At 43.9% G+C, this 27,394-nt stretch overlaps 1 protein-coding gene across 1 annotated transcript; it reads right to left on the minus strand.

The window, feature by feature from the left end:
• Positions 1-1,293: 1,293 nt before the first annotated feature.
• Positions 1,294-23,628, minus strand: FAM81B (family with sequence similarity 81 member B). Its single transcript, XM_055698315.1, has 7 exons — positions 23,182-23,628; positions 19,334-19,452; positions 13,821-13,950; positions 10,164-10,270; positions 6,239-6,374; positions 3,813-4,008; positions 1,294-1,400 (listed from the first exon to the last, which is right to left on the minus strand). Exons 1-7 carry the CDS (start codon positions 23,626-23,628, stop codon positions 1,294-1,296), a joined length of 1,242 nt encoding a protein of 413 aa, XP_055554290.1.
• Positions 23,629-27,394: the final 3,766 nt, after the last annotated feature.

Consider the following 27,394-nt stretch of genomic DNA (forward strand, 5'->3'; position numbering starts at 1 on the left):
TTCTACTGCAAATTACCACTTTTACTCAGAGAAGATGAGAAATAAACCTTCTTAAAACTGTATCTGCTAATAATTAAGTTGCATTTTCTCACCTGTACCCAATTTATCAGTTACTTTTAATGATCTATAGTTCGTTATAACAGGTCCAAATCATGCATCAGTAGATTTTTTCATACCAGCTTTCATGATGCTGTTTGGAGCTGGAGGAATTTACTAGGCCTGATTCCAATGTTTACACCAATCAAAACCTGATGTCGCTTATGGCACGACTGGGCTAACGATGCTTAGTTACTGAATACTTGTCTTCTTAAAGTCCTCTAAATGATATGAATACTTTTGTGTGAAATCTGCTTGTAAAATTTGAAGTAAATCCTTAAAGTTAAACTTTTCTTCTACAGCAAAGTAGTATGTTCTAAAATTGTTGTGGAAATGTCTGTTGGTCTTTGTCACATGCCAGTCCGAGACCGGAGCGTGGTTCTCTTTGTATTCTCGGGAACAGAATTAAGACTCAAAACGGAGTCAAGAACCAAGGAACTTTATTTGCCCAACAATAAATCTGTGAATGCAAAGGGAGAGAGAGTGAGAGATAAAGAGAGAAAGGAAGGAAAGAAAGAGGAAAGAATGAAAGAGTTCACAGCAGTAGCTACCACCCCAGAGCTGCGGCGTCCCAACAGTCCAATTCATTTCCAAGTCTGGCAGGGGAACCATTCTGTTCAATGTTAGTTGGTTCCGGTTTTTTAGAGCTGTTACAAGCTGTTCTGCTCAACCACACCTTCCACCCGGCAATGGTGTATGTGCCCAACATTCCTCAGGGGCCTTGGGGCACCTTGTTCCCCCTGACCCCAGGGCTGTGCACATGCACAGGGGTTTGGTTGAGTTTTGCAGGATCAGCCTCCCCCGTTGCTCCATGGCGTCAGTCGGTTTGCTCCTTTAACAATGTAGACATAAATCTCTGCTGTGGCAGTGGTGTTACCTTCCTGCCTTAACAATGTATAGATAGATCATTCACTGTGGTGGTGGCGTGAGTTTCCTGCCATAGCAATGTTGAGACAACACATCTGCTGTGGCGATGGTGGGTCTCACCGGCGCAGCCTCTTACAGTGTTACAGAGCTGTTGTTTTTCTGGCTGCACAGTATCCTAAGTAGCAGTCAGATCCTTCAGGGACAGGGGAGAACAAAATCAGGTGTGTCTAAAGGCTACGTCTTTAACCCTGTGCTGCTTCCCACTGGAGAGAGCACCTGCAAGGGTTGACAAGGCTTGCTCTTGGTGTTAAGTCTTCTGGGAGGTCACTTTCATTGTCTCTTTTTCATGTCTTTCTGAATTTTCTTTTTTTCAAGTTTCAGCTTTGTGTTCTGTATCTGCTTGAGCAACTCCAGAGACTCGCGAATGGATTGAAATCCTGGTAGAAGAATAGAAAGAATTCATCAAATAGTGGTCGCTTTCAACACATTAAAAGAGCTTTCTTTTTCTTTGCAAAGGTTTCTGACCCACATTTAATACAGAGCACATCAAATCTATTTCAGCATTTTATTGAATACTACAGGCATGCCTGAGCAGCTTGGGTTGCAAGCTCCTTGCTATAGGACTTGTATCTTCCAATACATTGAACAATACCAAGCATGATTATGCATAGCAGTAAATTGCAATTGACATCAGATTTGCGGTGTGAAGGAAAGAAAATACTGTCTTTAAAACCAAGGGTATTGTTAGCTTTTAAAGCATTTTTTTTTTCCCATTGAGCATTGGGTTTGTTTTATCTGGTCTGGTGTTTTTTTAAGTCTGCAGTCCTTATTTTGAATCAAAGACTCTGTATTCCTATGGGATACTGACACTGCTGCAGCCCGCCTACCAGATAGCAAGGTTGGTGCCATGGGTATCCTGGAGTTGTAGCAGCTGTAAGAGTTACCCTTAATCTGAATCAGGTGCTGGGTTTTTATGCAATTCTGGGAGAACAGGAGCTCAGCATCACTGGCTATGTGCTTGTGCAGCTGTACACAGGTGTATAAAAAGAGAGAGATGGCAATATGCAGACACGCTTTTTTCCAAAACAGAAATACAAAGCACCTGATACATCTTTGTGGCACCACTGTACAGTCAAATATTATTAAATATAGACTGGAAAAGTAGAATTGTAAGCTGCTGTTACCTAGCTGTTTCCAGGTTGCAATAACTTTCAAATTATGAAGTAGTAGTTCTTCACATTTGTCCAAGCATGTCACGTGTTAACTTATTAGCAAGCAAGCAGCCTAACAGTGGAGTAAAATTAATTCTCTTCCTCTTTTTATTTTTTGTTCTTAAACTGCTAATTGTAACATGGCAGCTGATGACATGTTTTTCTTTTTGCAACGGTTGTTTAATATGGTTTAATTTTGTTACTGCTACAGTCTAGATAGTGTTCAACCAAATTGCTGCATAGAATTTTATAAATTCCAGACATGTCTCTGATTTCCAAGATGCCAATCTGTGCTGAAGCACAAACAGCTGCTGAGACAGTCTAGAGGCTGCCTCTGTGCCCTTCAAGCTGCTCTGCACCTCTTCAGTGGCCTCTTTCCCCGCTTTTGGGGTCAGCCCCTGCCGGAGGAATGCCACGGGGAAGAGCAATCCTTGGACTTGAATTTGAACACAAGCATGGCCAAAGTTTGGTATAAACAGATTTACTCTGTTGTTAATTTCTGCAGGCAGGAATTTGAAATTAAGGACTCTCTCCTCTCAGCACCGGCATTTTCTATACTGACATTTCTTAGCCACAGCTTTCTTTAAGATGCCGTCCTGTGCTCACTCAGATGGTCTCGTAGACAACCAGGCCTTCCTGTGTCAAAGCTGCGCAAAGACTTTAACTAATTTAGAGCTTGGTTTGCTACAGCCTTGGAGCAGAGCTTGTAGGTGGTTGCAGAGGATGAAGGAACTGGAGCTGAAGAGCTGGGGCCCTCAATCACAGACAGCTTGGAAGATGAGAGCCAGACGCTTGAGTTTCAAGTGAGAACATGTAAGATGTGAAGCCCTTGTGTGATGATTTTCAGCCATCTGTTCTCATGAAGAGAGGGCTGAGTGATTTTTTGGGGGAAACTGATGTGTCCACTGTGTTTCCATGATCAGCTGCAAGTGGAGGGTACCACAGCAGCTACGTCTGAGTGACATAGGGCAGGTTACAGTAGGTGAAACCTGCCTTGGGAAGGCCGCGTGCTCAGTGCCAGGTGAAAGCCTTCCTAATTGCTGCTGAAAGTTGAAAGGCCAGAATCATCTCAGATCGGTAAAGCAGTTCATGCTCTGTGGGAGCATTGCTGTGACTGCCCCAGGAAGCAGCTGCCGTGCATTCAGCAGCGTTATCTAACTGCTTCCCTCTCCACTTGCACAACGTATGGTCTGTGTCGGGAAGCTGTGACTCATCCAGATGCCTTTCTCCAGCTACTGTCGGTTGAGAACAAGAGTAAAGGATGGAAATGGTAGAAAACCATCAAACGCGCCCTCAGCAGCAGGATCTGTGCAAAACGGAATGACTTGTGCCTCCCAGCAAGGGTTAGGGGCTAACAGGAGAAATAGGTGCTCTTAAAAAATCTGGAAAACAGGTTGTGAAATTGCCTTTTAAAAGGTCTTACCCTGAGATTCTTAGGAAGAGAAAGTAACCTGTGTGCAAATGTCATGCTGTTTGCAAAGACAAGTGTGCTAACCCATACACCTCGGTCTTTGCAGATTGGGAGACAGAAATAGTAATGTTAATGTCTCTCTGTCTTTACTGTAACGTATTTTCTGAAACAGCAAGTTACTATATAAATTTATTCTTAAAATAAATTGCATGGAAGCCCATCCTCACCTGATCTGTATTCATTCTGGATTTCCTCAAGCTCCTTCCAGATCTGTCTTTCAAACCTGGTGATTCTTGCATGCAGGTTTTTTTCATCAGTTCTCATCTGGTTCAACTGCTTTTCATATTTCTGTGGCTTAGATGTTTGTTCTAGCTTTAATGACAGAAGTAGGAGCTTTTCTTCTACTCTTTTTTCTGCTCTTTCCTTTAAATACATAACACAGGTTTATAGTACATATAAACACATGCCCACATTAACCTGCCTCCTGCCAAACCATGCATTTAATTGGTCTTGCTTCCTAATCCCATGTGTGACAGCACATGAATAATCAATAAATGCAGGTGAGATTTGGTACCCTGGAGGATGCATCAATCCTCTCTTCCCCAACAAACCAAATAAACTGGGAAACTGAGGCTGGGCCAGGGCAAAGGTGCTTTTTAAACTATTATTTTATTTATTCATTCATTTAAGTCCACTGGTTTGTTGTTAGATTTTGCAATGGGAGACTGGGAACTCAAACCACCTATCTCAGGTTGCTTTCATGCACCCATCTCAAGTCCAAGCTTTCCAACCTAAGGGGTGCAACGCTGGTGTAAACCCAGCTCAGCTGCTGGTGTAAATAAGGAGGCTGAGCCATGTAAGAGCTGCCTGAGGGATGGCAAGCAGCTCTCTCCCCTGCTGAGCACAGCACAGCTCTTGGAGACAATTCCCCCTCCTTGAGGCATGCTCGAACCTGAGCTGTGTGGCTGCCCACCCCTTCCTCGGTCTCCAAGTTGCACTGAGGCCAGTGGTCAACTCCAAATCTGGTCAGTATGGTCAAAATCCTCCGACCTTCTTTAGCCCTTGAGGCCCAAGGGAGTCCTGGGGCCAAGGCAATGGCTCTACCTCCCACGGAAGGTGTTTGCACACTCAGCAGAGCTGTCTGAACCCAAACAGAGTTTTAGCGTGGCGGTGGAACATGCTCTGAGTGTACAAACATTGCTGTGCAGCGCAGGTGGCTGCTGGAGTGAGTCAGCTCCAGGAACAACCGAGCTGCTGCTCTGCACACCCAGAACGGCTCCATCACCAGCACACAGCCTGCCAGATCCACCAGCCCCCAGCCCCGGCTGTGCTGGAGGCGCATCCCCCCAGCCCAGCCGAAGAGCGCAGACAGGGACGCTGCCGAGGGCAGCTGCCTGCACCGCAGGGCCCACGGCTGAGCTGGGACAAGTGCCCTCCTGGCACAGGTGGAAGCTCATCCCCAGCTGCTTTTCTCCAGTATTTGTGCTGAGGTTTCCTTAGCTCCGGAGGACTGAGATGTGCTTCCAGAGGAGTGCCATGCAAGCCCCTGTGCATGTCTGTGCATACATGGAAAAACAAATGCATTCCTTATTCAACCTATTCAAGAGTGCTTTGAAAGCTCCGACTCCTGTTAACACTGTCTTTTTTGGCACAGCAGTCTCACTTAAGGGAGAGTAACTGCAGACCTTGGTGTGGTTTATGCAAAAATAATCACAAATGCTGTTAGTGGAGGGAGGGAACTCAAAGAGTAGCTTCAAGATAGAGGCTGACAAGATGGAAGTATTTTTATTATCTTCCTAGCTGCACTAAGTGTTGGTTGCATTGAGTAGAAGAGACCATCATCAGGCAGAATAAATGGAGACTAAAGTTCAGGAAAGAGCATTTTAGTTCAAAGCAACTTCTGATTCTGGTCTTTGATCAGCAACCTTCATCCTGGCTCTAAGACATTACGATCGTGTTTTGATCACTTTTGAACTCTGAAGTGCAAGGAACTGCACACAGCAAAGGAGGATAAGCTTTAAAAGCTGTGAAGGAATTAATTAAAAGGCATTGGTCCCATGCCAAGCGCTAACTGCCGCTGTGGAACCGAAAAAAGCTGCGTTTTAATGTACCGACCGCAGGATGGTGAGGGTTTGCCTATATTTAAAGCCAGGCAGGATCTGCACAGACCCTCCCTTCCTTTTCTGAGCTTGTCAGTGAGTGAAACTGGCTGGTCAGTGGTGGCACCGATGCTCACCTTGGGACAGGAAAATGCCATGGTCAGGTATATCAGGGTTACACAGATGTGAAATTGTGCCTTAATCAGGGAAGAGTTTTATTTCCTGGGATGCCCGGAGCATTCCATCCTCAGAAACAAGAATCACTTGGACGAAGCTCAAGCTGTGACTTTGTTGTTGGCCCGGTTTGAGCGAGATGTTGAGCCTTATGAATTTCCAGCTATCCCTTCCAAAATAAATTAACCTGTGATCACCTGATTTCTGTAACTCATCGCTTTGCTGGCTGCATCCCAAGGCAGCTGGTTCTGTGCTAGACCTCGGGCTTTGTGTGCGTTATTTGGTGCCTGCCGGGATGAAGGTGATGGGACCAGTGCTTCTTGCTCCCACTGCTGGCAGGGATGTGGGCCACCCCAGTGCCTCCACTGCCAGTTTCTTACCAGTCTCTCCTTCACCAAGTTAAGCAGCTGATGCCTGTGCTGTGCTTGATCTTCTTCAGAGCGTGCCTGCTGCGCCTCTGTCCACTTCCGATGAGTCTGTATCTGATCCCTGAAGTCACTTACAATACTTGTCAACCTAAAATTATGAGTATTTTTTTTAGTAACAAGACTGAGGCTTAGTCAGTGTTATGGAGGAGTCCTGAGTCACTTGAGTAAATTGCTTAAATTACTCCAAATCTCCTCAATAGTTTTCTTCCTAACAAGCCCTAAGCTCAATTATTTTATTAATCCTTACCTTGGAGGTTGTACCTACATGCCAAAATGTGATTTATGTATTGTGGTCTACTTTAGGAAAATATCTGAGGGCTGAAAAATGTTAATTTCCCATTTGAATTAACTCTGAAGCAGATGAAGAAACTGCACTATCCCACTGAACGTCAGCCACACCACTGGGCATCAGGGAGAGCAGCGCAGCCACTTGCGGTCTGAAAATGAAGTTCATAATGATAAAAAAAAAGTGTATAACTAACCCAAAAAGAGAATACAGAGTTGTCTTTGAGGCAGTAGGTGGATAGAAATGTGAAAGCCCACCCAGGACAGAGCAAGCAGCACCCGGAGAAGACAGGGAACCACAGGCAAGAGTGCTGAAAAAACATGCTGCTTGGGTCAAATCTGAAAAATGTCAAGTTAAAGGGAGCTGTATGGTTTCGATTTTGATTTTCTTGTGCTGAAACATGTAATTTACAGCATGAACCATGACAAGAGATGAACTTAGGTCCAAGCTGTAGTCATATATACAAATTTTCATGCTTGTGCATATGACCCGATTGTAGGACTGTCATGAAAAAAATTAATGTAATTGTATTCATTTCTAACACATACTTGAATGCAAACAATGATTGCTTAAAATTTGTTTGGGCCTCACGTAGGATACAAACCAACAGGTAAGGAGCAGAATTTTATAACCAGACCTAATGCTTACAGCACTTCTAATATTTAGTATCCCTTTTCAAAATGATGTTTGAGTTAAAGTATTTTTTATACAGAGTGATTGATAACAGCTCTGTATCAGTCTAATGAAGTGATAATTACCATCAACAGTTACTGTAAATGTGATAAAAAACACTAATGATAGCAAAATCTCTCTAAGTGGTATGTTACTGCCGTTTGCTACAGACCGTGTAATTTCAAGATCTTCTATATAAGCAGCCTGTTAGGTCACTTTATCACTATCACTCATTTTAGTAGTTCTACGATTTGACTTTTCATGAGACAAACATGTTGTTTTCATATAGAGTTTGTCATTTGTAGTCCTACTCTGAACACGCACACAGAGTTTGCTTCCTGAAGCACTCATCTTTGTTCACGAGGAAATAAAAGCATACTGTGAGAGCATGCTGATGATAGAGACCACCAATGATGACTACACTTTCATATCTATATGTGTAATCAGGATATTTCAATCCATCAGGCATAAAACCAAGGTCTCTTGCCATCGTTTGTGTTAGGATTACTGAACAGCTTTGGGGAATATCATTTAATGGGTGAATATGAGTTAATGACGGGTGACAGAATTGATGATCAGGTTTGTTCAAGGGCTCCAACCCAAATTTTGCGTAGCTGGCAAGTGGCGTTTGACATTGCTGCAGTTTCCCTGACGCTGGAAAAGGAGGAAGAAGGAAATACTTAAATCTAAAAATTAATTACTTGAAACTGCGTTTAGACAACAGAATAAGATTTGGCTTGCCTCGGGGGGAAGGGGGAGATCTGCAGAAATAATTAATTTTATTTAAAATTATTTAACAAATACTGAAAATGACTGCTGTGAACCACACTAGCAGTACCGTGAGGTTACACTGCCTGTGTGGTCCAGACCAAATGATCACAACAGTCTTTCTGGGATGCAAATCCTGTGAACCACAGCCAGCACGTGGCTCTGCTGAGGAGGACAAAGGCGGCTGGGGCCCATCTCAAGGGACACACTTGACAATGGCGAGATGATGATGATGGTGATTTAACATTAATGACTTCTTATTAATAATAAAACACCAACATGTTTTATTTTATTTTAAACCTCCTTCGATTAGCATCCCTCCTACATGTAGCTTACAAAAATACATCTAGCAGCAGCAAGGCTCCAGGGGCAGATGATTTGCCATAGTCTTTGGCCCAGCAAAGCCCTGAAATATTAATAAGGGGACGCTTGTGGATAATTAATAAAAACATACTCCAGGAGAGCTACAACAAACCTTCACATGTGAAAACTGATCTTTTGCCGACTGAATTGACTTTCTGTGGTAGAATGCAGCTACTCCAACTTAACCAACCCTGAGAGATAAGCATCGCTTCCCTGCGAAGGGCTATATTTCTGAGCAAGGCACAACTCCCATGAAATACACTTAAAATTAATCTTTTTTAAAATTTTTTTTCTGGTAACATTATCAGTTTGTACATTTACAGTACAACTGCCAGACTGCAGTCAAAGATGACTAGGTCCCAGACAGCTGCATGTCAACTGACAAGGTAACTCTGGGCTTTAAAGATGATTTAAACATGCCAAGATTTATGCGGAAGCTCCAGTCTGTTCCAGAAGTTAAATTTTATTTCAGCTCTATAAAAAGAATACATAAATCTGGTAGACTTCTAAAGGAGAAATATAAAAGGAGACAGACATTCCCCAAAAGGGCATGCCATTTTAATTAAATTTTATATTAACTAGAATAAAATCTCAGTGTTTAGTAAATGTGTATTTTTTATTTTATGTTAAATACACAAAGCCAGCACTTCTCAGTGTTTGGAAAGTCAACTTTTTTCAAGCTTCCTGTTTCTGCTGACAGTGGCAGTAAGGTTTCATTAACTTTTGAGAAACTCAGCATTTACTTCAATTCAGTTTTCCAATTTCTTTCTTTTCTGGTGTTGTACCATTCCTTCGTCCCTCTTATTTTGTTTTCATTCCTTGTCCCTTTCATATCATCTTGATCTCCATCATCCACTGCTCTCTGCCTCCCTATTCCTTCTTCCCTTTTTCCGGTTTTAATTAATTGCTATTATTTCCCCATTCACACCGATTCTTTTTCCTGTTCTCTTGATAAGAACCTTCTTCTGTTTAAAGTTCAAGCCAATTTTTACTTCTGAATACAATTCAGATAAAATCTTAATTAAAATAAATCTTTATTCAATACTTCACCATTTTAAGGAGTGGAACTATTGCCTTTGAAATATCATTATTGCAGGATTATTATAATTAGATTTTAAATTATTTGTGCTGGCTCTGCTATTCATTGCTGGGCTGTTTTGCATTGTTCTTGATATGGATGCCAGATGCTTTTGTTCATTGCATCATTCCCTGGAGCTCCCTCCTCTCTAGAACTCACCAAGATTAAAATGACACTCTAAAAATACTTCTGCAGCCAGAATAGGAAAAATGTACTAGGTAAGTAAGGAACCAGTCACAAATCTGTGAGCACATGTGGCTGTGCAGCTACTTCAGCCTTCTGCCCACCTTTCTTTGTCACCAGCACCCTTGCCCTGGGTGCCTGTCTTTGAAATGAGCTGACAGTCTGCAAGTGCCTAAAGCAGATGTCTTGTTCTGCACATTAGGCAAGTCACAAATTAGCCCCAGTTATAATGGTAAATAGTGTCTTTGTATTTGGTGCCTTCTTTTTCAGTATGGAAAGTTAATTGGTTTCATACCTTTCTTCTTACAGGATGGCATTTAGTGCCCCATTTTAACAATTAGCTTGCAAGACAATATACTTTTGTTATGTATTTTCATTATTTTATGGCATAGATCTTCATTAACTGTCTCTTAGTGTTTTGAATGCATGTTAATTAATGGGTTTGTTTTGCTCTTTCATGGCAACCTGTTCATCACACTAAAGCACTCAAGATGAATTATCATAATGAAAAACTCTCCATCACCTACTTGAAATCCAGAAGTTGCAATTTGTGATGTTGTTCTCCCTGGACTGTCTTTAAATTCGAGCTTTGATCAGAGTTGGAAGTCTCTATCTTGCCTAATAGCTGCATTACCTAATGAGAATTCAGCAGAGAAAGCCTTTATGAGCCAGACTACGAGCACTTACATTTAAATATGCATTATAATTGCAAGCATGGAAAAAACCAACTAACATCAAGGTACAACTACACAAAAATGAACCTTTCTCACAAGTAATTTCATTCAGTATTCAGTAAAGACTGAAGACTTGAGCTCAGAGTCACCAAGGCTGTAAGACATTCTGAAGTCAAATGTCTTTTTAGATGCAGGCTTCGCAATTAGATGCAGCGGTAAGCAACACTCACGTGGTTTGAACAGAGCATCGGGCACCACTCAGATCTCCCCAGCAGTGGCAGAAACTGAGGGGTAAATCCATGAAAGCGCATGCATGTTGCAAAGTGTTGGCTGCCCAACACCTAATGGCATCCCAAGAAGAGCAAAGAGAAACTCTCCAGCACTAACAGATGATCTGGTGGCTGCAGCACCCAGATGGTACCTGGGGGACCCTGTTCAAAGTGTCTGCCCCCACTGCCGCATCTGTGTTGGGGTGCACAGCCCTAGCTCTGCACAGCCCCAGGGTCTCTAGGCTGTGGGACTTCCCAGGTACTAATGCTCTCTCAGACTTCTTTTGGTTGGAGATGCCCCTTTCACAGGATCATTCATTGTTGGGGTGAGGGGAAAATAGATTGCTTCACCAATGCAACCAGCAGGCTGAGAGCCCTCAGTTGGGATGCAGAGAACAAGGTGGACCTGCGAGGTGAAGCCAAGCACCCCGTGTCCTGCAGGAATGGACATGCAAGTGCTCGTGGCCTTGGCAGCAGTGGCCTGACCACGTTGGGGTCTATGGGCAGGAAAAGGTGGAAATACCCCATCTAAGAGTTGCAATTTCAGTCTTTGGAGGGCCTGGCAAGCCAGGGCCCTGAGCTGCCTGCCCATCACCTGCAGACACCTGGCTCTGCACATCACAGTTGGTGTGAAAATGTGATGCCCAGGGCTCCCGACACATTGGTGATACAGCACACTGGAGTGGTTTGGAAACACCGTGGATGCTCCAGCAACTGCATCCACTATTTCAAGAGAAGCTAGAAGTCCATGTGCCTCTGGAAGATGGCATGTGAGTGACTCAGGAGACTGGCAGCCACCAGAAACCCATTTCTCGTGTGACCCCTCACCATCCAAGGGTTTTCCCTGTGCAGCCTGGGTTACGTTACCTGCTGCTGCAGGTAAACACTTGATCTTGAAGAGCAGTCTGATGCAAGGGATGATGGATTCAGCCTGCCTACCCCTGGTTATTTGATGAATTAAAGCAGATGTGAAATCCCAGCAGATTTTATAAAATCTTATATAAAATCCCAGAAGTTTTTATACCTAATGAGTACCAAAAAAATCCCGGCAAGTAGATGCCACCACATGCTTGGTAACCATGGCACATAGACGTCAAAAAGGTGCCACTGAAGACTCATAATGTGTTGGTACCTCCTTCCTTTACAGCAACAGAAGAAAATTTTCTTTTCAGAAATTCTTTCCTTTCTTGTCTCCTACAGTCACTTGAGAGCAATTCTTTCCCTTTTCAGCTGAGGCAGTTCCTTCTGCATCCTGCTCCATGTCTACCCTGACTTATTTTCACATGAATTTGTGTACTGTTTCATGCAAGTAACACAGACTTCCCTTCCCTGCTTCCAGGTACAGAAGAACATTTTTCATAGGTATTCAAGTGGACAGATGTCCAAACAGTGCCTTTTAACAGAATTCCAGGTAAATATCTTTGTTTAAGTTCTGTCATGAGTGATTTTTCCTTGGAGAAGAGGACCTTGGGTAGGCAAGGTACATGACAACTGGCATTGTGCCCTGTGCAGCAGAAGATGCATTCAAAATATGGTAATGAGATTATATGCAATAACAGAGTGCATGAGAAATTGCATGTCCCACATCTGCTCAATCCTGGCAGGCACAGGTGACGTCTAGTTTGGAGCAGGAGCAGAAAGCCGTCATGCTGCAGGTTTAGAAAACTGAATTTTCTGGTACACCTGGATTGTAAAATATTACTGTTAATGCTCCCAATCCTGCTAGAGGCTTCAAAACCACTACTGAGCATAGCGAACCTCTCACATGCAAAGGCCACCTACATCCACTGTTGGCTTATGCACTCCATGGAGAAAAAACCCCCACCACACAGAAAAAAACACCATTTTCCACAACTTTTTCAGTGTTAACAGTTTCAAAAGCCTTTGAAGCACTACCAAAATTAATATGGAATTAGATATATGCTATTAGATGCCTCCCTGCCACCACCCTAAAAATTAAAGAAAAAAAGAGTGAATTTAGATGATCTTTTTAGTGCCAAAGTGTCTGCACTGAAATTTCCAGACACCCTCAAATATAAATGATACTGAGAAACCGTAATGGGCCATTTATGATCTGAGGATCCCTATATCTTAGAATATTTTTATTATCTGTTATTAACTTACATCTATTATAAACACCACTACCAGGTGGACACCAGTGATGAGTAGTGTCCCTCAAGGGACTGGGACTGTTTTAAGCCTTCATCAGTGACATAGTGGGATGGAGCACACCACCCTCGGCAAGTTTGCAGATGACACCAAGCAGAGTCGTGCGGTTGGCATCCCTGAGGGACCTGGACAAGCTGGAGAAGTGGGCACATGTGAACTTCATGAGGTTCAACAGGGCCAAGTGCAAGGTCCTGCCTCTGGGTCAGTACCAGTACAGGCTGGGGGTGAAGGGGTTGCGGGCAGCCCTGCCCAGAAGGACTTGGGGGTGCTGGGGGATGAACAGCTGGACATGAGCCGGCAACGTGCGCTCGCAGCCCAGAAAGCCAACCGTGTCCTGGGCTGCATCACCAGCAGCAAGACTGGCAGGTCAAGGAGGGGGGTTCTGCTGCTCTACTCTGCTCTGGTGAGACCCCCGCTGCAGCGCTGCATCCAGCTCTGGGGTCCTCAGCACAGGAAAGACATGGACCTGTTGGAGCATGTCCAGAGGAGGCCATGGAGATGCTCAGAGGGCTGGAGCACCTCCCCTATGGAGACAGGCTGAGGGAGCTGGGCTTGCTCAGCCTAGAAAAGAGAAGGCTCAGGGAAGACCTTATAGTGGCCTTTTAGTACCTAAAGGGAGCCTACAAGAAAGCTGGAGAGGGACATTTTAGAAGGACATGTAGTGACAGGACAAGGGTTAATGGTTTTAAACTAAAAGAAGGTAGATTCAGACTAGATATAAAGAGGGTGGTGAGGCACTGGCACAGGTTGCCCAGAGCAGCTGTGGATGCCCTGTCCCTGGAAACATTCAAGGACAGGTTGGATGGGGCTGAGAGCAGCCTGATCTAGTGGAAGGTGTCCCTGCCCATTGCAGTGGGGTTGGACTACATGACCTTCAAAGGTTCCCTCCAACCCAAAGTATTCTATGATTCTATAGTATCATGGAAAACTTATTTTTTTATTAAAAATCCTGACATATTTAATAAATACTATATCAGTCTTCAATATTGGTCAGCAGTTAGGAAAAGAAGCTGTATCTATGTGTGCATAGTCACCACTCACCAGATATTGCACTGGACGCTTCTCTACTCACCTTCTTCTCAAAATCGCCAACACAAGTTTTGAGGGCAGAGTGAAGGCCATAAATCTCTTTATCAGTCTTCTGGGCCTCACACCTGATGATTCTGATGTCTTCTGACAGCTTCGCAATGCTTGCCTCACACCTGTGGTCAAACCAGAGACGAAAGCCTGTGCAGGGGGCACTGGAGAGTGGCTGAAGGCAGGTGCCGGTCTCCATGCGCTGCTGCCAGCTCAAATCCATCGCCCCAGGACCACCCTGGCAAGTGGCAAAATAGGCAGAGACACCCCACTGCAACAACCCTGACCCCCGTCTGCTCCCAGACGTTACTGCCCGTTACAATGCTGCTGGAACTACGGTGAGGAAGCAGGAGGCAGCTGGAGGGATGCCCTCCACTGCAGCAGTGATGCCCATGGGCTCCAGGGGGTCTGCAGGACCCATCCACAGCTCACCCTGCCAGACTGGGTCCCCCCTAAATTCCGCTCTGCGATCTCAATAAATCAAATCTGACACATAAATTAGGAGTCCAGTCTGAACTCTGAGCACCCCCAACTTTTGGGTGCTTACCAGGAGAGATGGCATCCTGCTGCCCCAACCCAGCCTGCAGCCTCCGCTGGCTGGACCCAGGTGTTGGGGAAGATCACTTTTACAGCAAAAAACCTTGCTGTTTTGTAAGAAGCATTTGTCATTTGCTATTTAAATGCTTGCAGTTGCGTTCCGCAAAATATCTTGTCACATTTAAAATTAACAAATAAATGATTTGAGGGCGGCAGCATGAACTGAGCAGCACAGGCACTGAATAACACTCAACGAGCTACTCTCGCCAGGTGGAAGGAATGGCTGTTTCAGCCCCTGTTTTTCACGTGTGTGTATATATCTATAAATCTATAAATCTCTCTCCATTTCCACACACACACATCGTGTATGTATAGTATCAGTATAGAGGTAAATATATATTAAAAATATATTTTTTTAATTTGATCAAGAAGATTTTCTTCTGTGTCTATGTAAATATACATATAACATTATATAGATACTTGACGTGAGCAAAGAGACACAGGCTTCCCCTCCTGCACCCCACCTTCACACTGTTGCCCCAGAAGTGACTGCCTGCCCCAGTGCTGGTAGTACTTAGAACAAGAGTGGGGGAAAAAATACCTTACAGGCACAAAGCAGTGCACAATTTCTTATAAATAACAGAATAAAAGTTGTGTGAAGAAAACAGGTAAGTTTTACAATGCCAGAGAAATTATCCTCCAAAGCACCACCACTGAATACAGCTGGTGCTGTTGACAGGTAAAGGATCTAAAGAGAAATTTTGACAGTTTAAATAGACCAGTTTTTCGTCATCTCCTGATGATGCTTAGATATTGTGATACACCTACAGAGCTTGTAGATGAAGGACATTTTTTTTTTAATAAAGTTACTTCAGGTAATAGAGGCTTTGTACAAAGGCCAGAACTTCGATCAAAGAAACCATTGATTTGGAAAACAAGTACAAAATAGCTGCAAAGGTGAACATGGATGTGTGAACATGGAAAGGGAGGATGCTGCTTCGGAGCCGACTGCCACCACAGCTTCTCCCCCTGCAAAGCTAGAAAAGAAGCTAGGAGCCAGCGAGGGAGGGTGGTGGAGGACCATGGTCCTGGGGGTTGGAAGGTCCCCATCAGGACAGGGGACAAGCAGCACTGCAGTGGGCTGGGGGCTTCTTGTGCTGGTTGCGAATGTGGAGGCACACGAGCACAAATGACACAAAGCCGCTGTTGAGGTGCAAGGTTGCTGACTGACTGCACCCACAAGTAGACCAGCTCTTTCAACAGAGATCGGAGAGATCATGGCTTATCACTCCCTTAGGAAAATCCCACCCCAAGGCAACAACTGCAAGGCTTTGCAAGGGGTTGCAGAGTGTGAGAAAGATGAAGGTTAATGGATCTGTGGCAGTAAGAAGACATAACTTCCGTAACAAGAAAAGAAACCTGAATATTCTATGAGAATACTTTAAAACAGAGGATTTGACGACGGGATCCAAAAAGCTTGAAAACTAGGCTTGCAGCATGGGGTTAATGCAACTACACCTGCATTACTGCATAGCCTGAGGGGTGAGAGCCCTGCCTGGGGACCACCAGATGTGGCAAGCTTTGCAAAGACTCCCAGCACCACTGATGTGCCTTATGTCTCCACGTCTGCTCAGATCTCTTTTCCCTGCACATAATATCATTATTACATGCAAATTAGTTAAATGCATTATTGCAGTTCGGCAGATTGAGTCCCGAAAAGAGTGGGGATACTTGGAACTTGCTTAAATCTTGCTCTAATTTGGTATTTCATGTAGGAGACATTCTGCAGCTTGCAGTGAGATCATGGCTTTCCAGCTGTACAAAACAGAGGCTGGAGAGTGCACAAGCAGCCATGCAGATGGACTGGGAACAGTACAGAAAGTGTGCTCCTATGAGATTTGCATATAAATTAAAAATTAAAAGAAATAAAAGCCTCTGATGGTTGTATCAAAGGCTTTAATTAGAGACAGGAATATAGCTACCTGCTATATGTTCAAGGAGCTTTATCCTCCAAATTCATGGAAGGAACAGTATGTATTGGGCTGCTGTACTTGCCAAATTACTGCATTTTATGAAGGGTCAAGTAACTTCATGGGCATGCACCAGGGCTTTTAATTGTCTAGTGCTATGTTGGACTTACCCTCCAAGCAACAAAATGCTCACAAGAAAAATAAGTACAATATAACCATCTGTGAAAAGTTCATTATTTATTCATTTGTGCATTCATTTATTCTTTTGTTGGTGAGGCTGAAGAGAATGAATTAATATTTATCAGAAGTGTAGTTTATTTTACAGTTGATTACCTAATTCTTATTACTATAATACATATTCCCATGCCCAAAGGAATTCTTGTGAAGAGTAAGATATAAATAAAATATATAGTTAATTTAATGGGAATGCCACTATACAGGAGATGCTGGAGGCTGTGTTTTTTCGAAGATCACTCCTACTTGACACATAAATGTTTACATGGTGTAGAAATGTAGTCAAAAGGTCCAAGCATTAATGGACAACCACCCCAGTGGCTGGCAAAAGCTCTCCATCCATTTTTCAGGGAAAGACAGAGTAAAAGAATAGACACAACTTGAATTAGAAGAGCTAATTGTATTAATCCTTTACACATGGCAGAATACAGGAGGATGAATCATTGGCTGTGAGAAAGAGCAGTGACTCCATTTAAGGTTCATTTCATCCCAAATACTCTTGGATTAAGGTTAGGGTACAAATCAAGAGGAAAACTGTCATCGTAAGTTTGCATTTGGAAGATTTCTATAAATTCAATAAACGTAAACGATATGAACACATGCATTTGTCTCCAGCAAGCCTGGGCTCTACTTAACACACATAGCAATTTTAAATCCTGAAACTCAAGAGCAAAGAAACGTGAAAAATCACAATATTAATCATCACTGTAATGGCAGTCCTCTGTTATGTCAATTTTGGCTCACCCCTCAGCCACGACCCTGGGGGCAGGCACCCAGTTGAGGACTGGTATTTCCAGAGGGGAACTTCCACAGAAAGAAAAACATGAAAGTGCTGATGATTCATGAATCACATAAAACTATACTATGCTTTAGCTTAACGACAATCATTTGCATAAAACTGCATTATATTATTGCTGTTGAAATGCTGCTAACACACCAGATCTGGCTCTGCAATACCAGCAGGTTTTGACGAAGCTTGAAAACCTGTCATTTTCCCTTTTTCTCACCTTAAAAATAAATAAGGTCTAAGGACTTAGTTTCCAGCATGCTAAGATAATGACTTTGGTGCCCTCAGAATAGGTTTTTATGTGCAATATGTGTTTTGGGACCCTTCCTTCTACCTGTGGAAAAGGCCAGCCAGTGCACCTGAAAAATCGGCAAGAAAGGAAGAGAAAGCGGGACCCCGTAAAAAGTGTTGTGGACCTCCACGAGCACTTGACCTCCAGTTTCTTGGTTTGTTTGTATTTTTTTTTTCTTTATGCAAGTAGAAGTGGACTGGTCATTTTTTTCCCCCACAGTTACCCTGTTTTCCTGATTTCCCCAAGTGCTTTTGCTTTTCTCTGCTGCAGGCAATCACTGAAGCACAGTAGCTGGGAGCAAGCCCCCGTGCAGCTGATGAAGGGAAGGATCTCACCTAGGAAAACACCAGGAAAAGTGAAGCAATACACTTCACCCATCAAATGTTACAGGTTTGCTAAAAGCATATCATCCAGAGAGCCTGCCAACCTGAATTTGAAAACATCAGGAGACTTGCAGGAAGGATCATTTTGTGCCAATGCTAATCAGCCACAGGATTAAAAAAAAAATCCATCTTTTTCCTGCCAACTTTGAATGTGTTGGCTTCAGCATCTGATTTTGGATTTTTGGGTGTCTGCAATAGTCTGGAGTCCTTCAGTATCCTATGATTGTTTTCCTTTCTCTCCTGGTAGTTATACATGGGAATGAATACATCTCTGGATTTATTTTTTTCTATAAACTATACATAGATGTATACTTCTGTCAGGCAGAATTTTTCCTCGTTCTACCATCACATTCCTGGCTCTCCTTTACACCATAACACGTTTTTAACTTCATAAAGGGGACTCTGGGCTCAGCACAGTATTCTGGTTTCAATCTCTGTGCGACGTGTAGAGCATAAATACACCCCCTGTTTATTGGTCCCCTGCTTCTTTTGCCCGAGACCACACTCCTGGCATTTCTGATGCCGCATTGTTGTAAGAGCTCACGGTGAGTTATTTACCTGCTGTATTCCCCAAACTTCTCACTTGTGAAACAGTCTCTCACTGGGTTTATGAAGTACATTTTTCTCAACCAGCCCACATTGCTAATGTTCCTAGTTATTCTCTATGACCACCTTGTCCTCACTTGACCAATTTTTGTGTTATCCACAAATGTCAGCATCAGAAGCATATGACTGGCCTCTGGAGGAAAAAAATGCACTAGGAACATGCCATAATGATTACATTTTTGAATATATCAGTTCAGACAGTTCCTAATCCATGTGCTCTCTTGATACTACATAGCAGAGTTTCACTTCGTCTTTCTTTAATCATAATATTTTGTGTTTCGAAGTGCCCCATGGAACTCCACCTGTTACATACATGCAATTACTTGTACCAATGAAAACTCATAATCTCACCAAAGGAAATTGTTTGCTCAACGAGACCTACTTTCCAAGACAGGAAGAAAAGATTTTACTGAAACAACAGGAGAGTTTAAGTAGGAGGAAACAACCACTGGAGTCTAGCCAGACTGGAGAAGGAAAAAAATCCCCAAAATGTTAAGTGTGTGATGAAGAATGAAACAGGAAAATATAGTTATTTTTCCCTGGCTTGATAATTTTCTAACATGGAGAGCGTGAAAGCACATATCTGGCACTAAAATGGAGACATAAAATGAGTGCGAAGTACATTTATGCCCACTCTGAATCTGCTCTGCACAAATTGACTAGCAGAGATGAAAATGAGGGCCGTGATGCATTCCTTACCTTGCCACTCTTCCTCGCAGGTCTCCAAGACCTTGGATGTATTTATAGTCCAGACTCTGAACCGCAAAATTAGTTTCTACTGCGACACCATCCCTTGTCCTTATTTGCCTCTCCAAAACCTGTAAATTCAAGACCATTAATGCACTTTTGGTTTTCTGCTTTGGATTTTTTTTTTTTTTCCATTTAAAAATTGGGTTTGAAAGCACCACTTACAGCAGCAGGTCTGAAAGCTTCTGTTTCTTTCTTGGAGAAAGTAACAGTGTATTTTTCTCAAAAACCTTTATCTGCATAAATAATATGTCCATTTTTGCCTTTAAAAATCTGCTCTATGTTGAAAAGTCTAGCACACAAGAAGTAGGAAATGGAAACATGGGGAAATCAATTTTATTCTCCCACTCAAATGTCTGCAGTACAGCACAGCCCTTAATAAATAACATACTGTTTTTTTAAAGTCAGTCTCTTTTTTCAACAGAGGATACCAAGTGTTTCGAGGAGCGAGTCAATAGCTAAGCTGAGTGTTTTGCAGCAACCTGAGGGCATCACAGCAAGGCTTTGCAAGGTGGGCAAGGCAGAGCAGAGATGGCTGCAGAATCTCTGCCCCGAGCAGAGGCTGCCCGCGCTGCAAATGCACGAATGCTTAGTCCAAGCTAATGCACCTCACCTGGCAAAGTAAAAAGATGTTTTTAATGCACATAGGCCTGTGCAGGGCAGGTTTTGGCTCCAGTGAAGGCACAGACCCTGCTGGTAAAGCGCATTACAGATGTACCCACCCAGCCCTGAGCAAGGATGTGTGTGTCAGTATAAGCAGCTCTTTAATGTCTTGTTTTACCCTTGTTGCTCGGTATGTGGCCTGATATCTGATTTATTGCACAGAATTAAAAGTCTGATCTAAAGATGGAAGGAGTAATTGCCCTGTAGGCTTTTCTGAAGTGGCTCATCCTGATGGTATCTGAATGTGTCACAAGCATTAATTTTAGCAAGCCCTTGTGCAGCTTCTGTAACCTTTCACAGATACAGAGCGGAACAGGGGAATGATTGCTAAAACCTCCCAATTTTACTTCCCAGGCTGAAAGAAGAGGCCTGGGGCTGATACTTCAGTGTAATTCAGCACTACACAGCACTTCACCTGGTCTAAGCACTGCTGTAACCTTTTTAGGCAAATACCCTATTTGTGCTAGAAGAGTGGCTTTTATTGGCTTTTTGTTTGAAATTTTCCCCATTTGGGTTTTTTTTGTGTGCGTGTTTTTAATGATATAGGAAAGGACAAATATCAGGGGAAATTTAAACCACAGAATGCTTGAAGTTTGGCAAAGTTGTTGCAGATGGGTTTGCCCGCCCTGTGGGTCACACAGGCTCGTCCCAGTACCGGGGCTGTGGGAGGGCACAGGGGCAGTCTGGCTGGGTTTCAGCAGGTTTGTGCTGGTGCCCCAAGTTCGTGTGTCTGGATGTGGTGTCTGAGCCTGTTCCCCTGCAGATGTGCCCCTGCAATCGGAGTCTGGGCAAACATCTCCCAGGCTGCTGCACACAGGGGAGGTGCGGTAGCATGTGCAAATACCCCTCCTGCTGAGTCCCCGTGCAGCACCACCATCCCACTTCTCCAGCAAAAGTGAGGCTCTTTGGCATCCATCAAAAGTGGGGCACAGGTGAGTGCAGAAAGCTGTAATAACTCTGAAGTAAAACATAATTCAAGTCTGTCATTTATGCAGTTATTCCTGAATAATCCTGGCCTCCCTGCATGCGGAGTGTGGATAACTGAAATACTGAGCACACTGGACATCACTATTTCTGCTCTGCGTCAGGAAATAATTTTCTCAAAGGGTTGAATACACTGCACAACTCAAGTGTGCTTTTGGCAGTGTACATGGCAATGCAAGTCTGATGCCACAAGTCTGCAAAGACAGAGGCATTGCATGGGACCACCGCTCCCTCACTGGCAAAAGCAGCGTGAGACACTTGTTCCTTAGGATGGAAAGCAGCAGCCTCCTGTTTATTGAGGGAAATCAATATTCTTCTACTCCATCTAGCTCCCCAGGCTCCTGACAGTGCTCCCACCCCACAGTTCACCCCCCCCTCCCCCCCGGGCAAAGGAGAGCCATGTGCACCATGCCATCCTTGCAGCTGGTGGTCACCCCTTGGCCTGTGTGCAAGCCCTGGGCTGAGGCATGGCTGCTCACAGTTGTTACCAGAGGTGATGCCAGGCACGCCTCCCCTCTGCCCTGAGGTTTTTACTATTGATGTTTTTCTCGTGCAGTTTGCAATCCTGTCCTGGGATGGTGAAGGATGTCTTTGTCAAGGGACTGGTCATTTTGCACCTGGCACTGGTTGATTTGACATCCCTGATGTGGGGGCAGCGGGGGCATTTTTCTGGCTCTGGCAGAAGCATGTGCGTACTGGGGCTTGGCTTCATTCCTGATGGCAACAGCATGCCAGCCTTTTCCCCAGAGCAGGCTTTTTTGAAGGATGTTCTTCCTGCTTTGGGGAAGATTTGGAGTACGAGTGAGTCATGTTTCCTGGTGGACCTGGGTTTTTTGTTTTTTTTAAAATGCTTGAGAAATCAACATTGCCCAACCGGCCTCATTTGCTGCATGCCAGGAGCGATTCCCCAAACCTCCACGAATTCTGTAGTGGCTTTGATTGACATGTCCCACTGTGCTGTTTTCTGTGCTGTCGCTGCTCTACCTTTATCAAATCCTCACCACCAAAGTACGCAAAGAAAACACGCACCTGAGATTAGGACCTAGAGAAGAGTCATTTCCAACCAAGGGAAAAGACCAGAATTAGGTGCTAATAGCATCTTAGGCATTTTTCTAGCAAAACAGTCCTGTACAGACTTGATCTGAGTAGGGTTAGAGGAATTGGATGATCTAAAATAAGTGGGTTTATAGCATGTATCACCATAGTATCAAAATCTTGAAAATAAAATTGAAAATAAAATCAGCATGAAATGAACGCAGACCCTAGTTTGTATTCAGATTAATTTCAGGTGAGCCACGACCACCTATTTCTTAAGATAAGAAATAAGAATAAGAATAAGAAATTAAGAAATAAGATAAGTGCAGAAGATCAAATACTTCTCCAAGTACATGAAAAACAAAACATATTGTGAATTTAGTGGTATTTGTAAGACATTTAACACTTCAGAGAACAAAACCAATTTCTGGAGAAGTCTATTTCAGGATATTTTTGTACTTTACATCTCTGCCCAAAGAAGGTGTTGGTAAATTTCACATATAAATTTGACAAAAAAGAGCAAATAATCAAAGGTATTTAGCCAGAACAAGGGCATCCCATGCATTTCCAGCACAGAACCATCAGTAAACTCAAAATAAAACATGAACCTGAACCTTCATTCTAGTCTGCACTGAGCTTTGTGAAAAGCTTCAGGAATATTGGATTATGTCTGCATGCAGGAGTTTATATAAAGTAGTAGAACATCTGCACTGGCAAAACTAAAGGGTAAACCCAAAACCGAGCCTTGATATTACACATGAGATGAAAATACAGCATGCTTCTTATTTCCCTCAAACTCAATCTCCTGCACTCGAACAAAACTGAGAGCAAATAGAATCTGAAACTTTGAATCAAAACATGACCAAAACTCTTAATCTGCTTTCAAATTCATTTTGCTTTCCTTTTTTTTTTTTTTCTCTTTACTTTCCCTAGACCCCTCCCTTCTGTTTTCAACAAGTAACTGCAAGTGCTACTATACCAGAAAAAAACAGAATTTGACTAAAAGATAGTGGTCAGGTTGAGTATTTTTCTGCTCCTGAAGCCAATATTAGTGCTGAATGGACCACGGGCTAGAGCTGCATCACTAAAGCAGGGAAATGCTCCTCAGCACGTATTACCTCAATGTCCTGGCTGAGCTTTTTAACAATGCTTGTAATGGTCTGGACGTGATTTTCCAGCAGCTGCCGGGCAGCAGTCTCCCCATGCTGATAACCTTTGCTTCCCTGGAGGCAGGAGACGATGTTGTCTTTGATTTGGAAAGTCTGATGGAGAAGGAAAGCTGTGGTCCTCTCCTGGCTGGATAACCGCTCTTCCAGCTGGCAAGCCCTGTCTCCAGGGCAAGGAGGAGGGGAAGGGTCTTTCCTGTGAACACCAAAAAACCCGGGTGTCACACCAGTCATGGCAAGCGAGCTGAGGGATGTGAGTGTTGGCAGTCTCCTGTCCACAGTGAGACCAGTCTCAGGCCCAGTTGTCCAGACTGTCTTTCCTACCAGGGGCTTTGATGCTCCCATGCATTGCTTACATATCTCTGCAATACCATTATTAATAACAACCTCTCCACACATGGCTAACGTTTGGGCATTGGTCCCACTAACAGTTATGGAGATGTAAATGACTTTTTTGCAGCTGTTAAGCAAAACACATACAGCTTAAGGGCCTGGGCTTATTTTCAGAGGCTTTGAGGTACTTGGATAATATGTCACCATTGAAATCCTTATTTTACGCTTTTCCTATGTAATTTCAAATAAAGGCAAAAATTAATACATCCAGTGACCACCTCCAAAAACACCTCCATGGATGTGGCAATGCTCGTGCAGAGCATCCCCAGGAACACCCCCCGGCCAAGAGGGCGAAAGGACAGCTGATGCCAAGTACAGCAGTGCTAGAGTTTGGTTTTCCTTTGTATTATTTACATCTACCCACTGGAAAGACGCCTGATAGCCTAATAGTTTTCTTACAGATACCCCCCTCCCCACTTGCCTGCTGAAACCCAGAGGACTGAGCCAGGGGCTCAAATACGCTCAGTGGAACTGCTTATAAATATAGAAGAGAGGAAAGATGTTGCAAGGATTTGAAAGTGGCAGGTACAGAATGAAGCTCAATTTAGACAGGCACAATCTGGAGCTTGAGGGAAACTAGTCAGTGATTACTTTTTTGTGAGAGAGATTTAGTTACTGCAGAACTTTAGGTTTGCAAGTTATTCAGAAAATGAAGTTTGTTTTATATCTTAGTTTAACCTGAATGGCATATTTTTTATGCTCTCAATGCTATATGAAGTACCCTTTCATCACTCAGTTTAGCTAAACCCTGTAGCTTAATGATGAAGAAAAATACACAGTTAGTCATACGGGAAAGAAGTCATACACATTTTCTCTTGCTCTCTGCTTTTAGACTGCTATAAATAAAGGTTCTGATGTAAAAATAATTTTTTAAAAAAGAAAGGCGAAGAGAAGAGAGTTCAGCTACCACACTCGATCAATACACAAAATGCAAAGATGACAGTTTAATGACTGAAGTGCGCCGAAGGATGCTCTGCAGCAAATTTTACAGCCATATGGGTTGTAATGATGTTCTGCAACTGGCTTATGTCTGTGTGCACCAGGAGCTACTTTACATTTGTCTGTGCAATTAAGGTTTTAAAATAAACATAACCTTCGGCAGCCATGAAGTACCCACAAGATCTCAATGCTTAATTTCAATCTCTTCTTGGTAAAAAACAAATATCAAAATGACCAGTTGAGGCTGTGTGAGCTCTTTTCTACTTGTGACAGCCAGAAGTCACTAGTTGAAAATTAAGTGCCTCCACAATCTATTTTTCCCCCTTCAGTTTTCACAAGCATCTCGTTTCTTACAAAACTTCATTTAAAAAAAAAAAAAAAAAAGACACTATTTTAGAGGAAAATGGTTGCATGGGAATGTAAGTTCAGTGAAGTCCACTGGTGTACAGCTTACCCCTCCACAGTCAGTCTCAAGACTTAGGCTCAAGGTCTGGTTACAGCAGCTTGAGAAGTTACACAGTCTTACCTCACTCATCTATGTCCATGACTGTAGACCATAGTACATGTGGAACAGGACACCTTAGCTCAAAGCACTCTTAGGTAAGTCAGAAAGAAGTCTTACTACGCTGCATTTTTATGCATGCAGCCAGCTGCATGCACCACGGCTCTGCTGGCGTACGGCAATGCAAGAGCAATGGCTCGATCTGAGCCAGAGCCCTGCTGAGGAGGTGCAAAGAACTTAAATGCGTGATCTCTGAAGCTTTATTCCCCTTACCCTTTCTGCCTTTTCACCCGCCTTGCAGACAGTTTCCTCCTGAATTCCCCTTGGACCCTCATGAGTTGCTGAGCTGGTCCAGTGACTCTGGTGACCAGAAGAGATGGGTCATTCCTCAGTTTGCTCTCCCATCCCTCTCTCCTGCTCTTTCCTCTGCTCCCTTTTTCTCCCTCCAGCCACTTAGTTCCATTTTTGCATCAAGATCAGCAGTGGGGGGTTGGGGGGATGCCATGGAGAGAGGGCGGAGGAGGCAGCAAAAGGAAAAAAAAAAAACCAACCACAAAAAACCCTGAAACCAGCAGCTACTGATCAGGCTAAAGAGAAGTTTTGCTGTCATGATTACTGTCTCAAGCCCCTCATGAAGTGATGAAGCCTGCAGGATGCCTGTCAGAGCCAGCACCCAAACCTGGGGGGCTTCCAAGCCTTTTCATATCACTGGCCTGGAAGCCCCTGCCAGCCGGCTGGACCCCCACCAGCTCCTAGTGCATCTCTAAACACAAACGCCCAAGAGCACAGGAGATACCTACCTTGCATCAGCTTCCATAAATATCTTCTTCCTCATTATGACGCTGGCTCTGTCATCACCCTCTACCCTCTGTCACCTTGTGTCAGTTTGAAGGGTTGTATGCATAATCAGGGTGATAAAACACCCTCAACCCTCTGTCGGTACTGGGAGATTTACCAAAGATGCAGATCTGTCATTTGCAGAAATTAACTTCTGCTACAAACCTCAGTGGCCTTCTAATCTAATGCAAATTTGAGGTATGACTTTGTTTGGCTTTAGTAGAACTAACATGGATTTAGGGGGTCCAAGCCACTTTGATTTATTAATGACCTTGAAAAGAGCTGAGTGTGTGCAATAAGCTAACCCTGCAGTCTGCTGCTCTAAATACATCAATTATTATTATCAGTCATAATTAACCACTAAGTAGAGAAGCCAAGAAGGTTTTCAGATTCCAGGGGCTTCATAGGCTAGAAGTACTTTACACCAGTTGCTCCTCACACACCAGGATGCTTTCTGCAAGCAGAGCCACCTCCTGTGGCTCAGGACCAAGCAGAGGAAACACTCTACTCTCCAGCTGTTGAAGGTGCTAAAGCATATGCACTACTGGCCTTGAGTACACAGGCATTGCAAGCAGAGATACTGCCAGAAATTGAAGGAGGCTGACTGAAATAAAAGCTCCCTGGTCCTGGATAAGTTGCTCCCACGAGGCTCGGGTTTAGAGAGACAGGAGGAACTGGCTGTATTGGAAGACATCCCAAAGCCTGAGCTCAGGTGCTCATGGGATGTCCAAGAGAAAGCATACCAAGCAACTGAAAGAGGAAAACAAAGTGGGGAAGCAGGGTTAGTTGGATTAGATCTGCAGGCTGGGTCTGGAGGCTGTGGCTGGCAGAGGTGACAGGAGCTGTGTGGAGATGAGAAGAGGAGAGCTAAGGGGTAGGCGAAGGCAATACAGGTCATACTGCTTTCATTTTGCCAAGTAGGAGAAAAAAGGAAGTGCCTCTGCGTGATAGCCCCAGCCTCTCTCCTAGCCTTGACAAGTGTCACTGGAGAGGTGCAGAGGCACCCGGAGGTACCCCAGTGCACCTGACTGGCATATTCACATCCCTGTTCTGGAAATGTCTCCAGGACAGACAAAACCAGAGCTTGCCACAGGCTGCTGGAGACCACACTAACTTCTTGTACTAAGCACAGCCCCGTTCAAAGCATGGTTCTGTGAACCAACTGCAGTTCCCAGAGTCTGCAGTTTTACTGCCCCTCACTAAATAATCCCTCTTCCCTCTCACGTCTCCCATGACCCTTCCCACCCTCCAACCGGGATGCCCTCAGTTCCCGGCGCTGCCTCTGAGACCTTCCCTCCCTGACACCAGCAGCACCCTGCAAACCTGCTCCACCAGCCCGGCGGCAGCGCGCCTGTTTGCACTTCTATGTGTGGCGCTGGTCAGAAGACCAAACTAAATGAAATTAAATTAAATAAATGACCCTCGCTTCACACTGAAGATCGGCAGTGACACTTCTCTGCAGCTCTACATGGCTACTGATTCTCTCTAAACCTG

Source organism: Falco cherrug, chromosome Z (genome assembly GCF_023634085.1).
Source record: "Falco cherrug isolate bFalChe1 chromosome Z, bFalChe1.pri, whole genome shotgun sequence".
NCBI classification, from domain to species: domain Eukaryota; kingdom Metazoa; phylum Chordata; class Aves; order Falconiformes; family Falconidae; genus Falco; species Falco cherrug.

Coding starts and splice junctions, on each gene's coding strand:
- FAM81B (XM_055698315.1), bottom strand. CDS start 23,628: ATGTGTGGAGAGGTTGTTATTAATAATGGTATTGCAGAGATATGTAAG. Junction 10,271..13,820: donor TTGGCGATTTTGAGAAGAAG/GTGAGTAGAGAA, acceptor AATTCTCATTAG/GTAATGCAGCTATTAGGCAA. Junction 4,009..6,238: donor ACTTGGTGAAGGAGAGACTG/GTAAGAAACTGG, acceptor ATGTATTTAAAG/GAAAGAGCAGAAAAAAGAGT.